At 38.7% G+C, this 17,474-nt stretch overlaps 1 protein-coding gene across 1 annotated transcript in view; it reads left to right on the forward strand.

Moving 5' to 3' along the window:
* The window catches only part of MYO3B (myosin IIIB), a 2,630,788-nt gene that overhangs the window by 744,956 nt on the left and 1,868,358 nt on the right, over positions 1-17,474 (forward strand). Inside the window, exon 12 of the mRNA XM_044075508.1 lies at positions 7,199-7,346. Within this exon, the coding sequence (XP_043931443.1) occupies positions 7,199-7,346 (148 nt within the window). The remainder of the gene's footprint in view (positions 1-7,198; positions 7,347-17,474) is intronic.

Here is a 17,474-nt window from a genome sequence, read left to right on the forward strand (position 1 = left end):
AAGAAGTAAAAGTCATCTAAATAATTCCACATTAAAGAAATCTGTAACTAATGAAGATGTCGCTGCTAGCAACCAACTTTATATTTCTTTGTTTCATCTACACATAAAGTGCCTGTTGCCCTTGAGGAATAAATTGCCTATGTTGCATTAAAAATGATAAGCTAGTAATATTGCAATAGGGGAATGGATGGCAAACTGATAACAGGTTCATAGATACTAGGTATCTTTGCCAAAAAGGACTGCAGCATCCACCTCCTTTATAACACAGTACAGTATCAGCAATGTATCTACTTACTGTGGGAATAGAATCCACAGCCTTCTGCATCAAAAGTAAGTACACTACCTGCTGTGTTATTAACAATGCAAACCAGTTCAGCATAAGCAGCACTAAAATTTTGTTCCCCTGCAGCTCTCAGCTTCTTGTAAAATCTACTTGACACTCAGCTGTATCTCTGAACTTTGCAGCACAAGAAATCTTGAAAAAGCCAAAATTTATTGTGGGGGGTGGGGACAAAAGCCCAAAAACCAGGGACACATTTTAAACATTGCTTGTATAATGTTGGAAAGTTGCTAGAATAAAATGCTGTGTTACCCCATACATTTCACTGCCAAGTATTGAACCTAGGACCCTGTGCAAAACAGTCAGAGAAACATACTACTATGCCATATCATCTGTTTTGTAAATGAGAGGGTGACTGAAACTTAAATGGCTACCATTTAGTGAATTCAATTCTCACCATATCTGAATCTCTTAGCACAAAACACCTGAACAAAGCCAATAATGGGGGAATACAGCCCCAAACATATTCAGTGAATTCAGTTCTCACCATAGCTTTCAACGTATTAGCAAAAAACACATAGACAAAGCCAGTAATGGGGGAATACAGCCCCCAAACATATTCAGTGAATTCAATTCTTACCATAGCTCTCAACCTTAGCACAAGAAACCAAGACAAAGTCCCAAAAATGGACAAATTTCAAATACCCATGTTATAAACTTAGAAAATTGCTAGAATAAAAGGTTTTGTGTTACCATGTACTTTCTGAAGAATATGAAGTCTGAAATTCAAATGCCTGTTATTTTTATTTATTTAACATTTGTTAACCAGGAAAGTCTGACTTGGAACAAAAGCCAATTTTCAGCAGAGGCCCGGGGAGAAACACTCCAGACATATGTCTTTGTAAGATGGGAGAACAGGCAGACTCCACACAGAAGGCACCCCAGCCAAGAACCAAACCAGAGAACCTGTAGCTGTCAGGTAACAATGCTACCAGTGCACCACTGCACTATTGACTGTAAGGTGACAAAAACATAGAAACCACAGATTTTATGAGGAACAGAACAGAACAAAAAGACACAAATCTGCAATTTATTTACAAATGGTGGTGAATAGGGAATTCAGGCCCTTGCCACCTGCAACAAGGTACAGGGTTCAAGCCTGAGGTATTCTCTACACACCACCATGTGTTCACTCTAGCCACATGCACATACACATGTCCAGGGCCTTTATCTGCTCCCGGTGAAGTCCTTCCTTCCTGTGAGAGCAGGCCAGCCTGCAGATGTTGCAGTCTGATCCCTTTCCTGTCTATGTAGTTGTAACTAACTGCATAGACTTCTGAGGTGCTCTTGACTGCTGTGTTTCTAATCCGGACTGTTGCTGAATCAGTCATGCTTCATGTAACAAAAGAAAAGAATTCCAGTGTCATTAACATGTATCTATTTCAAACATCAACACTTAAGAACAGCTTCTTTAACAGGAAAGTGCTAAGATGTAGATCAATAGAATATCAACGAATGTGTTATGGAAGAAATCCTTGTCCTTAGAACATTTTCTTAAAACAGAAATAGGGGTGCATGGAGCATAAAGAAAACTATTCTTAAGCTTAATAATGTCCTAGCATTGCACTAGTAATGTGCATGATGATATGCTACATTGTATTTGCTCACGATATGTTAACTAGCCCTTCCTGAAAAAATATTCTACATTGTATTAAGTTATCACAATCAAAAGGAAGAGAAAAGGTCAGCAATAAGAGCCCATTGGATAATGTAAGGGGCTGAATATAGCAGTAGCGTCGTCGCCACATAACAGCAAGAGGTTCTCCCATTCGATTCTCGGCTCGAGTGCCTTATGTGTGGAGTCTGCATGTCCTCCCCACGGTCAAGTGGCATTCGAAAGATATGCGTGAACGGATGTGCCTTTTTTGAAGGCTGGGCGTCGGGCTGGCACCTCAGCACTGTAAAAATCTACTGCCAGTCTTTAGCGGACCAGAGTTCTGCTGTGGCGACCCCTAACTGGGAAAAACCGAAAGAAGAAGAAAGAAGACTGTGGTAGTATTCATTATGCTTGGATATTAGCTGTAAGTAAATGTGTACCTTCCCGGCTTATCTCTCAGAGCTTTGAGCCATGCCTATAGTGCAGATGAACTGCTCTCCTTGCCAAGGATATTACTCAACACATTGTGCAGCTGAAAAGGACATCAGCCTGAGATATAATCACTTTTGTTGTACCACACATAGTGATGTAATTATCTGTCAATTATTTTTTAATTTGATCTACCTAGTTGTTTTGGTATTATAATCCCTACCTAAGGTAAATGGCATTTGTTAGAGCAGAATTTTTCAAGGTTCATGATTTTTCTAGAGGTGCAAGGACTGTCTGTAAACTACTAGTACTGGTCCAAGGTCTGTCCACAAGCTTCAGGCATTTGCTGTCCACGGCATTTGTTAGAGCAGATTTTTTCAAGGTTCATGATTTTTTTAGAGGTACAAGGACTGTCCATAAACTACTAGTACTGGTCCAAGGGCTGTCCACAAGCTTCAGGTATTTGCTGTCCTTGGCTTTCTCAGAAGAAAATATTTCAATAAGTAGTCAGCAACATAAAATATAACATTTTGACATTGCAGGAATATAAAACAACAGAAATACCAAAAAAGCATTGATTAATAAAATGACTAGGCAGTCAGAGAGCCCTAAGTGACTCACCCTAGCCAACTGTGGCCTGAAGGCATTAGTCCCAGTGAGGAAGAGCCTTGTTTGCCTCTTCTGGTCTTTGGGCCTTTTATGACTGGGCCCCCTCCTGCTTAGCACCTTCCAGAAGCAAACAATGGGACTGTGTCATTCATTTCCACCTATGCTTCTTTAGAACCAGCTGGGGCATCCATACTAGATGCTGGTCCTCAGGTGTCCATGATAAATATATTGTACATATTTTAACTGTAGGACAGGAGCAGCTTTCCAAAAAGATATCCCAAAACATCCTCTTTTAATGTACTCCAGAGCCACCAGCTTTAATGCCTGTCTTTGGGCAGTACTTGCACACTCAACATAGGAACAGACCCTTTTTTTAGTAGTACCTGCCCCATCCTCTTCACCTCTTGATGTCAAAAGCTGAGGAAGGTAAGACTGCATTCACAGGATTAGTCACACATGAAACCCAGCCTCAATTTCTGGAGTGTTTCACCCATCCAAACAAAAAATGGAAGCCCTTCTTCCAGATATCTCAGATTCAGACTTGGATGGGAAAAACCTAAAATTTCTGAGTAATCCTTTCCCTTAGAATATTACATAGATGACAATGAGATTATTTCCTCAGGCTCCCCTCCACAGGATGGCTGCTTCACTGAATGTTATGAGGGAGCATTTCAAGTAGGGGATCTAAAGAGGTCTAATAGTCTCTTATGAGGCATCTAGAGCTCTAGGATAATGAAAACCATAAGCCAACAGTTGTTTACCTTCTGTTCCAGAAATAAGGAAGGAAACACAGCTATAGAACTGGACTGCTAACATCCATCCTCTACGAAACTGGACAGTTTTTACAGGATGCTGGACAAATATCTATATAAAGCTGGTCACTGTACATCTTTATGTTGTTGGAGGAGTAAGTGTTCCAAGTCTCGGTGGTATCCCCAGAGAAGTAAGATGTTGGATGGTTTTGAAAGAAAAATGTGTACACCCTGTACGCTGACCATATTAACAATAAGTTATCAAACATACCTAAAGTGCAAGAGAGAGTTTCTAAAGCAAATGGAGGGCTCAGCAAGTAAAAGCCTTAATAAAGCCATATGTATCATGATATGTAGCTAGCACAGATAGCATTTAAGGTAGGGAAGCATGCCATTAAATGTAAACATAATGTTATCGATTCAGACAGCAGAGGAGTGACCAGAGGAATGTCCTGCTGTAGAATTCAGCTCTTCGCAGACAATGTTATTTGCCAGTTGTTAAATGCCCACTTAGAAAAGCACTTGTTTTTAACCTTCTATCCAAGAACATTTTTCAAGAAACTAGAAGAGAGTGGGAAACTATGGAGGTAGTAAGTTACCTTTATCAGATGTCTTTTCAGTATACAGTCAAAACGATCACCCCATGCAGTGGCCTTTCTATAGGAAACAGACTAAGGTACTGATAAATAAAAAATGCACCACCAGGGTTTCTGGACTCCACACAGCTTTATTAATAAAGTTAACCGCTTTCATCAATTAAAGCTGACTTCATCAGAAGATGAAAGATTAATAAAGTTAAGTGCTTTCATCACAGTTGACTTCATCAGAAGATGAAAGTGCTTAACTTTATTAATAAAGCTGTGTGGAGTCCAGAAACCCTGGTTGTGTGTTTTTGGTTTATCAGTATTTTCTCTCTGCACCATTACACCACTTTCTGGGTTAAACAGATTAAGGTAGACCAGGCCAGATGACAGAAGACCTTTAAAAGAAGAAAACTTGCAAAAAATGGTAAAGGTCAGTCTAAGCAACAAGTTAGTGGACAAGGAGGTAAACCTGCTTAGAATCACAATTGCAGTTAGTGACTGTTGAATGCCTCCCCCAATCTTCTTCCTTCCCTTCCCTCGTTCCCATATCCTAGGAGGGAGAGGCTTCTGCTTCAGAACAAACTTGTTCTGACTGACTTTGGACAAATTAATGTGGAAGATTCATTTTATATGCTAGTAACAAGATTATTTTATAGGTTTCCTCTGCCAAGAGTGCAGGGCTTGAATCTTTCCACCTTCATTTGCCTATGGTGTGACCTTGAGCAAGTAATTTTCCAGATAGTGGTTTGGGTCAATTGAGAATTTGGGATAAGATCCTTAATGGTGTCCTCGACTGGATGCTTAATAACTTGTCCTGAACCATTGATGACTCTTCTTTTACAATGCAAAGCCACAGAGATAAGTATGCGGAAAGGAACATGGAAACATTTTCTATCCCAACCACTCATAGTCCAAAAAAAGTGTGGCCCCTGGAGACTCCCACACCTCTAAAGACTCAACAAATGCTTAAATGCAATCAGATTCAAGATGCTTACTTCGTGGGCTGTTCTACTCCTGCTGAAAAGAAGCACGGTGTTGGTCTCTCTGGATATGATTGTGTCCTGCCTGTATATCCCTAAGAACAAAGGACCACTGGTGAGTCCGACATTTCAAACTGGGGTGGCAATGCTTTCAGTTCACTAACTTGACATTTGGTCTTTCCACTCTGGCTGCAGTATTTACCATACGCTTGACACCAATGTTTAATTACTTCAGGACCAGAGGACTTATATTTACCTTTATGTGGACAGTTGCTTGATCCAAAAACTGACCATGGAGGGCATGTAAAAGACCATGTAGTATACAGCCTATTGTCTGAGCATCCTCTGATTCTCCTAAAATTTATCAGACTGAAATCTGACACTGAGATCTTGAAAATCATATTTTTAAAGCCATGCAAGTCACATAAATATAAAATTATTCAGGCTATCTATGGCCTTTAACTGTATGACAGGAAGTGAGATACCAAGCAATTAAGCATCATGATGTCTCTTTTTCAGATGTGACTTTTTATTACGTTCAGATATTTTAGACAAACTGTTTCATTAATATGATTAAAACACTAATGAAACTATCTTGTCGAGGAGAAAATGCTTTTGTTATAATTTTACTTTAATCCATAATTTTATGATTAAAAAAACAGATAAAAATGACTTATCTTAGCATCTATGGTTCTAAGCTTTTCTGTGGGTGGTGTAATAGCTCATTAATTATATTAAAGGGGTCAAGGGAGTCCAGCACAGTGGAAGAGATTAGCATAACTTACATTAAGCTTCATTTTGCAACTTTTTCTAGCATTTGCTTAGAGTGTGACAATATGACCCGCAGCTACGGCCAATCTATTTAGTGCACTCCTACAAAAAAATAAAAAAAAAATATATATATATATATATATATATATATATATATATATATATATATATATATACTTTGTTCTTGCATGCCTTCTATGCCAAATGAATGGTGAAAATAAACATATTATCAAAAATAAAAGCACTGCAGTTTGTCAGTATGCAGTAAGTAGTATTTGGATAAACAGCAGCAGTTTCATTTCAGTTATCTTTAATGTTTCCAAACTGCCTGGTTGAGAGAATTTAACTGGTATCCTTTATAACCACACTACTTAATTAAATTACTTTGTATTCCTACTATGTCTTTACACAGTAATTTAACAAAGTGAACAGTTAAATGGGATCACTCACTCTTACAAAGCACAAACAACACTTTGCCATTGGCAGGAATGATGACTGCATAGACTTAACAACATAATCAAAGAATTCTGCACCTTATTTTATAGAAGACTTCATGCAACACTTGAGGATGGAGTGTTTTGTAACGCATGCCAAAACTTCAAGGCACGTCCTGAAGCTTGTTCCCTTAGAGATGTTTTAAGTGACATATAACACTTGCTTTTTGATGCATTCAGTTGACCTTTTATTTAGTTTTTATTGCACTTGAGGATAGTATTATTTGTATTGCATTTACTTTTTGTGTTGATTTTATGACTGTAGCAATGAAAAGAAAGATGAAATGATTGTCTAGGCCGCTAACATTGAAACCATAGGTGTCAGGTTTAAGGCTGAATATCTGATACTGCACATTCTGAAGAATGTAACTGTATTTCTCCTTGCACAGTAATTTTAAAATGGTGAAAGAAGCACCATTATAAATGACCATTCCCTCTTAGCCAGTCAGTATTACGCAAAATTTGTCAGACTACAAACAACTGAACAGAAAGCACGTAAAGTATATTCACATGCATGGCTGTAACACCTAATATGTCTTAGAGAGGCATATTAGCCTGCTACAGATTTTAATAGTTTGTATTTTATGTATGCATATTAATGTATTACTTCATTTCAAACATATTATGTCTTCTTGTTTATAGCAATGCTGAAAACGTGTTGAATGTTGGCATACTGGATATCTTTGGATTTGAGAACTTCAAAAAGAACTCTTTTGAACAGCTGTGTATCAATATTGCCAATGAACAAATTCAGTTTTACTTCAATCAGCACATTTTTGCTCTTGAACAGGTAAATCTCCTGTCCTTATATGTTTTAACATGGTTTGATATGAGAAGCACACAATATACCCACTGTACCTTGTACATAAATAAGCTAGAAGCCGCGGCTAATTGCTTCATAATATGACTAGCTATATGCCATCAAAATGTAATGTGATATATCACTGACAAACGATGGATGTGTACTGAAGCACCAGATCAAAATGTATAATTGAATGATATACTAAACAACCTGTTTTTGCATGGCTCCGTTTAGCAGAGGACTGTGATATTGCTACACTTAATTAAAAGATTTAACAACTTTTTCACAGACGGTAGTCATAATGAAACACTGAGAGGAACATGGAAAGCCATTTGGAATGTTTTGCTAGGATGACAGATTATGAAAAGTACATGCTGTACAAAGATTGCAGATGCTGCTGATTATTATCCAAAGGTGTAGATTTCATTTATAATGCAATGAAGGCTGAATAAGTGACATTTTCATTATGTGATGATTCACACGCAGGTTGAACCAATCATTTTTTCTTCTGCTAAGGTAATGCACTATTCAAAACTAGGGTAGGTTATGGATTAATATCATGCTTCACAAATATTGCATTCAGTTGTAATTACTGATAAATGTAACTTAGTATAGAGGATGAAAACTATATTCTGCTTTTGGCCAAGATTACATCCTGAATGATCTATCAGAATTATTATTGTCTGGGAGTATGAATTAAAGAAAGCTGAAACTGTGGTTACTATTCCAGTCAATGACATTTATTTTGTCACCTTGATTGGATTGTTAAAAAGAACAATAGTTCTTTGAGCTGTCACGTAAATATATTACACAAAGTCTTAGCTCATATTATTAATTAATGAGTAAATCTAGCAGAGCTGTTGTTTCAAAGAAACAAGTGAATTCAGATCTTTAGACTGCGACTTATCTAGTAAAACAGTAAAAAGCTGTAAGGCAAAATATTATTTATTTATTTAAGGTATGTGAACTGGGCTACTAGGGCCTGTGTTCATTTAAGGCCTGGCATAAAAAACAAAAAAGAAGAATGTAAACAGCAACACACATATACCATAAAAGTATTAGGAAAATATATAATAAATATAAAACAATGCACGATCATGATACTGTTTGCTTCAAAGTAGACACCAGTTTAAAATTCAGACATATCGGGTTACAGTAAATAATCGTGTAGTAATAAACTGATTATCTTCAAAAATGGGTCTAAAGTAGATGAGATGGCCAAAGGTTGGTGAGACCTTAAAAGAGGATGGCAATAACTTCCACAACTTGGGGATAAGAAATTAGAAAAATGTGTATATTATAGGTAATAATGGGAAGTATCCAGTAAACTTATTGAAGTGTATATGATTTAAGAGTTCTAGGACCTGGCTTGAATTTCAGACTTTTTCCCAGAGATCTGGAAAGATTTATGTTGATTATTTTGTAGCTCAGTATGCCAAGTAGATGTTTGACTATAAAGGTTATGCTTAGCCCACTTTTATTGTAGCACATGTGAGAGAAGTGTTCTTTCTTGGGGCTTTAGTAATAAATCAACAGATTAAAAATTATTTGTGCTAATCCTGTTTAATTTATATTCTAATTTTATGAAGAAAATTCCTGGGTTTACTTGATTTTATCAGAACTGATCTACCATTCACTTTTGTAAACAATATTGACACCATATGATAAGATAGTTGTAATAAATGAATCTAAGTTTGATTCCATGTACCTTGCACTTCTTAATGTGGAGGTTGTGACCCCATACACCCATTTGTAAATATGCTACCTCTGAGGTCACACTGACTTAAGAATACACATATTTCCTTTTCCTCTGTGATGGTTCAATTTCTGGGGTAGTATTTACTATATATACAAATATATGTGTGTTTGTGTATGTATATGTATATAAATATATATATATATATATATATATATATATATATATATATATATATATACATACACACACACAAGTGTGCATATACAGAGAAATCTGAGGGTGCAGATTGATGCAGCCCTCACTCAGAAAACTGTTTAAAATAGTATCTTAGTTATTTTATTGCTGTGATCAAATGGTTAATGGGGTATTTGCTTTGTATGTCAGATTTCAGTCAGCTAATGTTAAATAATGTAAATTTGACCCCCCTGTACCAGTGCATGCCTTGTTTCTCTAGTTAGTGACTTTAAGGTTCTGTAAGAAGTAAGTCAAAGTGAATTGTCTTGTTTTTCTGCCTTCTGGGTATGAATTGTGAAGTACGTTTTGGGTCTAGCCAGATTCCCAAGTAGTTATACATCTAAAATGAGTTAGTGTACCCACTATGCAGTAAGGAAAAGCCCTAGCTGTTCATAGCTAAGCTGAGCTTCTTATGGGATCCAAATAATAACAACTGTGGTTCCCTAAAGATGACGTGAAGTTCTAATTGCTGTAGAACCTGGCAGAGGACTATTAAAATATAATAATTGTAAATGTGGAAACACCATTACAATATAATATTTATATATGTGGAAGAAATCTTGACAGTGACTGGTGAGAAACTCAAATGGTTATGGCATCTGCACAGAAAAGTTAGTCATACTTGAAAGCTCAATGGTTAATGAATTTATTAACATAAAAAAAAATAACATTGAATAACAGAGCTCCAAAGGAACCCCAGCTGACATGGCACGAGCCTAAGAAAAATGATGATCAGCTATTCTACAAAAAAGATTTATTCTGCGTGTAATTTGTAGGCAGCTTAAAGTTAATGGGTGTGAAATCTCCCATCTGGGCTAGTAAACAAGGAACCTCAATCCTAACTACTGACACTGGAGAGGGACGTTCACTTGGAAGAAAAATGGATACACCCAGTATTTCCAGATGCAGCTTCCTGCATCAAGAACAATTTCCCTTAAATGCACTCAGGGAACACACTCAGCCCAGGGTCTAGGTTTCTTTCTCTGCCTTTCCCCAGATCCCCAGTAAGGCTCACCACTGGCACAGTTGTAGAGTTAAGTCCTCAGCTGAGTGTCCAAGACAAGTCGTTTAGCACCTTCTCTGTGAAACCAGTGCTTTGTGTCCCTACTCCAAGTAGCTGACACAGACACACACCCACACACACTTTGAGATTTGATTTTCACACATGTGCACACACATACACACACACACACACACACACACACACACACACACACACACACGCACATACACCTGGGAAAGGCTGGCACATATTTACTAGCTATGCCCCCTTCTTCCCATACTATGAGGCAGTTACAGTGCCACCAGATACCCCAAAGCCAGCTACTCCAAAGCTCTTACAAGAGTATCCAATTATACTTATTGAAATTGATATTAATACAAGTGGTAATGTTAGCCAAAAACAGCCAGGCTTTCAGGAGTGGCCACATTGTCAAATTAAAGGTTAAAATATTCTCTCAAGGACCAGCCACAATGAAAAGTTTAAATATATTTAAAAATAAATAATAAAATAACACAAAAATGTTAAATATGTATTTACAATAAACACCAGAGTTGCAAACACAGAAAATATAACACAGGTGGAAAGGTTCACACAGTTACAGAAAAACAATTCTTAACTAATCTCACTATATTTTCCTGACTGATCTAAAGAGTTATTATTCCCTGGTCACTTGCTAGAGCAAGGCAAGATGAAGTAGGTAAGAGATCCTTATTTGTCAGGTTACAAAAACAGAGTGCTCTGAGTCTTCGGTCTCACCTAGTATTAAACATTATTTTTAGTTCATAGGTTCATAGATTGGTACTAAGCTAACTGCCCTTGCGAGCCATTCTAAGCCTAGCCAATTATACCTTGTGAGACTCAAACCCTGGACCTTGTGTTTGCAAGGCAAACACCTTAACCATTAGGCCACCCTCCCAACCCCTAGTAATAGATTACATAATGACATCACATACATCTGGTCATCTGACTTCTGGTTCCCATGCTCACCCCCTTGACTAGAAGCTGTCAGGATTTAGCACCTATGTGTCAGTAATACATACACAAAGTGCCTTGCTAAAATCTGCTGCAGCTTCTGGAAGTCATAAACCATGAAATACTTCTACTCTTCCTACAGGAGCTAATAAACCATACGTCTTACAGATTCATCTCTGGCTTCATTCAAAGCTGTGAGATAACATATTTATGGCCTATGCTCAGTAATTTAATTTCTTGATATTTTTCAAAGTCAGTTAGGTTGAGATTAACCTCTCTTCTTCCAATATCCTCTGTTACAATAATACAAGTACATTTCTTCCTCTAACCAGCAAGGCACATTGTTGATACATATTTAACACAAGCAGCTTCACAAATACATTTTCAGCACATACATCTGTACAAATCAGTTTGATATTCAAATAGCATTTAATTCTTTACTAAATTCCTGCTATCTTTGCTGGCATATGTGTCACATCCACTGCCCTACTTCTCCTGGCATAGATGGCAATAGCTCACATCATCACAATGGGTTTGTCCCACAATGAGTGAGAATGGTTTACTGAACTGAATGTTTTTGCTAGGTCAGTTTAGCTCTGCAAAAGTTATTCCACTCCTATGCATTGCTTTAAAATCTATGCTAGTAAATAGCAGAGCTGCTGCTGTGATGCAACTCACCATGCTAATGGTAATTAGGTATTAAGTATGCTATAAATACTGTCATGTGATTTAATTTGTGTTACAACTTTTTTTATGAATGTGGCTAATGGTGACCAAAGTAAAATTTGCATGCAAGACACAATGCTAATTCTGAGACATTTGTTGAGGTAATAGTATAAGGAGCAAAATATAAAACAAAAAATCCTCCATACCTTTCAGTAACTGTAACAAAGAACTATACTGTCTCCTTTGAGAAGTTACTAATGTGCGCACGTGCACACACACACACACACACACACACACACACACACACACACACACACACTCACTCAAGAAGCAACTGCATGCTGTTAGGAGTGCAAAACTTGCACACAAGAAGGTTTGCCAATCTGGCATGAGTGCACTAATGGCAGTCATCTAAGCAGCTGCTAGTTGTATCATTATGGGTTTGTAATGTTAGTGTGTTTTATTAACTATAGCAAGAAGCAGCATATGCTCTTTGCTACAGGTGCCACTCTGGGGAATGCCAAAGGTGCCAGTTGACCTAGTTTGAGTTGTGGCTGAGAAGGTGCTACAAACCCACTTCACATTCCAGTCCTGACATTACAAATACCAATTAATAACTGCTAGCCCCCTTCACAGTTTTATTTAGTAATTAAGCAAAAATCAATGCTCAGGGTGTGGCTTATGCAATATTTACTCACGGGTGCTATAGTTACACCAAGAAGGTAAAAATGTCAAGGTATAATGAAAGCAGAAGTGGGTAAATACTACATATATATATATATATATATATATATATATATATATATATATATATATATATATATATATACACACACACACACACACACACACACTTCTAAACCTTGAAATCCCAATATATACATCTATATATATATATATATATATATATATATATATATATATATATATATTTATACACTTTTAAACCTTCAAATCCCCACACTCATTTTCATAAGATGAAAATACCGAAACCTTGATTGCCCATAACGGCCAATTTTTTCCAGGGTAAGTAAACACTTGCCCAAAAGTAAACAAAAAACACACCATAGTAAATAAAACCCACCTAGGTGGGGGGGATATGCCACCAACACCCCTACTAACAATATATCACACTGCAGTGGAGAAATGGGCATGTTGGCAAGTGTTTACTTACCCTGCGAAAAATATGCCATTCAGGAATTCAAGAATTCAGTATTTTTGTCTTGTGGAAATGAGTTTCAGTTATATGGGATTTCAAACTTCAGAAAGGGATCCATATATATATATATATATATATATATATATATATATATATATATATATATATAAATATATATGTATGGGAGTATAATATATATGTCTATAATATGGAAGCTTTTTACATCTAATTTGTAATCAGTGAAGTAAATTTATTTAATGAACCTATGCAAACATTAGCATCTGATGCAGACTTATGCAAACATTAGCATCTGATGCAGACTTATGCATCATGATTGTATAGCATCTGATACATACCTTTGCATTGTGGTTATGTACGTCTACCAGCTTCTGTACAGACATTTGTATCTTGGCCCTCCATAAGCAGCAACAACTGATGTAGGCCTATGTAGGATAATTACATGGCATCTGATTCGGATCAATATGTACCCAACACACTAGTCATAGGCGACTCTATAGTCAGGCACACTGATGTCCCACTCACCAGGCTAAGCAAGGAGAAGGGTACTGTCAGCTGCCTGTCGGGTGCCAGGATCTGCCACATAACCCACACACTCAGGTCACTCCACAACAAGTATAAATTTGACTCTGTCATTGTCCATGTTGGTGTGAACGACCTGAGACGTACCTCCCTGGACTACATGAAAAGAGACATGGAAGAGCTCTCCGATCCTGTAGCCCAGGCAGGTATGACCCTAGCCCTGAGTAGCATTCTGTCATCACCCAGAATGATGCCACAGTACAAGGACAAAATGATTGACTTCAACAATTGGCTAAGCTTCTGGTGCCATTCTAAAGGGATCCAGTATCTGTCTGCCTGGGATGACATGGTCGACAGACCATAATGCTTTGCCAGAGATGGCCTGCACCTGTCACCCCTGGGATTCTGGATACTGGCTAAGGTTCTTGCCACCCCTATAGTGCCTTTTTTAGGCAAGGTTCAAATGACAAATTCACCACCGTAACAGAAACAGGCAAGCAAAAACTGAGGGTGATGCTACTCAATGCTAGAAGTCTAAATTTCAAAATGCACTCACTCTAGGCACTCCTTAAAATGGAGAACATCGATATCTGTGCAGTGACTGAGACCTGGTTCAAGGCTCCAGAGAGCACCCCTGCACTACCAGGCTATAACTCATACCACACTTTTTGGCCATGTAACCTGGACTGGAACACCAAAGGCGGAGGTGTGTCCATATTCATTAAGGATATCCACACCTCCAGGCTAGTTGCTTAGCATAATGCAGCCAAGGTTATCCAAGTGCAACTAACTCTGGGAAAACTGCAATCCAAATTGTAGCTTGCTACAGATCACCCGCCACACCCCAGGATTGCCACTCCTCTTTTCTTGATGTACTGGAAAATATTAGGGTTCAACCAAACACCCTAATAATGGGTGATTTCAACTACCCCACCATTAACTGGGAAAACTACTCATGTACCAACTCCTTTGCTCAACGCTTTCTGGAATTCATAAACTCCAATGCCCTGGATCAACTTATCCACACCTCCACCAGGGGCAGCAATATCCTAGATCTAGTCATTACCAATATGAGTGACCAGTGTTCCACACCTGAAGTCAACGCCTCATTGGTCCGATCTGACCATAAGTTAATTACCCTAGATATCCACATCCTGCCTCCAACCCCCATTAAGGAAACCATGGTAAAAAATTTCTCCAAAGCCAACTTCATGCTTCTTAACACAGAAGGGGTGAACTTCATGACACCCACGCAGATGGACAATACAGTTACGATTACTGAATCCTACACAATTGCACTTTATAAGCACTAACATGAGTGCATGGATCGTGCTATCCCAAACAGAACCAAGACGCTATCGTCCAAAAAAAGGAAGCCAATCTGGTGGTCCCCTGCCATAAACAAACTGTACAACAGAAGGAAGAAACTCTTGCAAAGAGAGTAAAATCCCATGAGTGGAGGAGCTCCCTGGTCAGCCTCAGTAAGAAGCTGTGATCCCTGATAAAATCCTCCAAAGCTAGTTATGAAAACAAAATCACCACTGATTCTAAAGACAACCACAAAGCATTCTATAACTATGTCAAGAATCTCAATGGCAACACTCAGATCTGCTCTGAGTTACAGCACAATGGCACTAAATATACAGACCCAACTGATATTGCCAACATCCTGGCAGATAGGTTCAGTGCTTACTTTACCCCCCCTCTCACCACCTAAAGAGCCCATCTCTATACCGGAAGAATGCAAAGTTCCTGTAATCATGGCTGCACAGGTAAAAACCACACTCTCCAAAGCCAAGAACACAGCATCCATGGGACCAGACAAGATCCCAGGCTGCATTCTACATGAACTACAGAACGAACTGACACCCCACCTAAGTACCATGTTCAGTCATAGCCTCACCTCAGGCTGTGTGCCTGCTGAATGGTGCACAGCAACGGTTATCCCACTCCACAAGGGGGGAGCCACCACGGACCCCAGGAACTACTGCCCCATTAGCCTGATGAGCCTGGTCTGCAAGGCCATGGAACGTATCATCATGGAACTTATAAGCAAAGACATTGGTAATCTCCAAACTCTGGATCCCATCCAGCTCGGGTTTGTAAAAGGCAGATCATGTCTCCTAAACCTGATAGACTTCTTTGAAGTAGTCACCAAAGCCATAGACAAGGGTAAGGTGGTTCACACAGCCTATCTAGATCTTGCCAAGGCTTTCAATACCATCCCCCACTCTGGAATTATAGATAAACTCACTAAACTAGGTATAAATCCCTATGTCACAAGATGGGTTGCCAACTGGCTCATTGACAGAACCCACACTGTGAAAGTAGCAGACTCCAAATCCGACTTCAGACCAGTGACAAGTGGAGTACCACAGGGTTCAGTCCTGGGTCCTCTCCTGTTTGGTATCTACTTCTCTGAAGTACAGGCTAACACAGAAGGTCTTTGGCTAACGAAGTTCACAGATGACTGCAAACTAGGAGCCATAATCGAAACTCCTAACGATGTGGACATCCTACAAAAGGGCCTCACTGAGATAGATGCCTGGTGTCAAAGCCATGGCCTCAAGCTCAATGCCAAAAAGTGCATTGTCATCCCCTTTGGTAAAAACTCTGTACCCATGAACTACAACATAGGCGGTAGTATACTTAACACCAAAAGTGTGATAAGAGACCTTGGGACACAGGTGGACAGTAGTCTCTCCTTTGATAATCACATCACCACAGTAGTCAGAAAATCCTTCTATGTGGCACACCTCATCACGAAAGGTTTCTCATCCAGAAAAAAAGAGGTCATTGTTCCCCTCTACTCATCACTCATTAGACCCATTATAGAGTACAATGCCCCTTTTGGTATGTACCTCACAAGACATCTACAACAACTGGAAAGGCCGCAGAAATACCTCACAAAGAGGATTACCAGCCTCAAACAGATGCCCTACGCAGACCTTCTCAAAAAACTCCAGCTTTACTCCATTGCATATCACCTACTCAGAGGTGATCTCTGCCTAACATACAAAGCTATGTCAAACCCAGAGCTGTTGGACATGCTCCACTTAAAGAAATCCCAATCCCTCAGAGCTACACGCTCTAGGGACCTAAACCTTGTCACCACAATAAACAGAACATGCTGGAGGGATAGATTCCTGTCCCAGAGACTTCCCATACTCTGGAATAAACTACCTAACTTTATGAAACAAAGCTCCTCATTAGCATTCTTCAAGAAAAATCTTTATGATTGGATGGGAAATAGGAAATTCACCCCGAGGATCACCTCTGTGGCTCTGCTCAACAGTGGCACAGGAAAATCATTTTCTTGGGTGGCAAAAGCCAGGGTACCTTTTTGGCTGGGCTTGTATAGGCCCCAGGGCTGATAGCCTAGTATTTACCTATGAACCTATGTTATGGTCATGCACTGGTGAAAGCATTGTATACAGACCTGTGTATCATGACTGTATAGCATCGGATACAGATGTGTATTATAACCATATGCAAGCAGCAGTGTCTGATAGAGACCTGTGTATCATAACCATATGGCATTGGATACAGACCTGTGTATCATGACCACATAGCATTGGATACAGACCTATATATCATAATCACATAGCATCAGATACAGACATGTTTATCTTGGCCATTCACAGCCAGCAGAATATGATACATACTATGTATCATGACCACATAGCATTGGATACAGACCTATGTATCATGACTACATAGCATCAGATACAGACATATGTATCGTGATCATATACAAATAGCAGTATCTGATAGAGACCTATATATCATGACTATGTAGTAATCACATGCAGATATGTGTATTGTGATCATATGCAAGCAGCA

Source organism: Protopterus annectens, chromosome 6.part1, assembly GCF_019279795.1.
Source record: "Protopterus annectens isolate FY-2018-M chromosome 6.part1, PAN1.0, whole genome shotgun sequence".
In the NCBI taxonomy this organism is placed as follows: Eukaryota; Metazoa; Chordata; order Ceratodontiformes; family Protopteridae; genus Protopterus; species Protopterus annectens.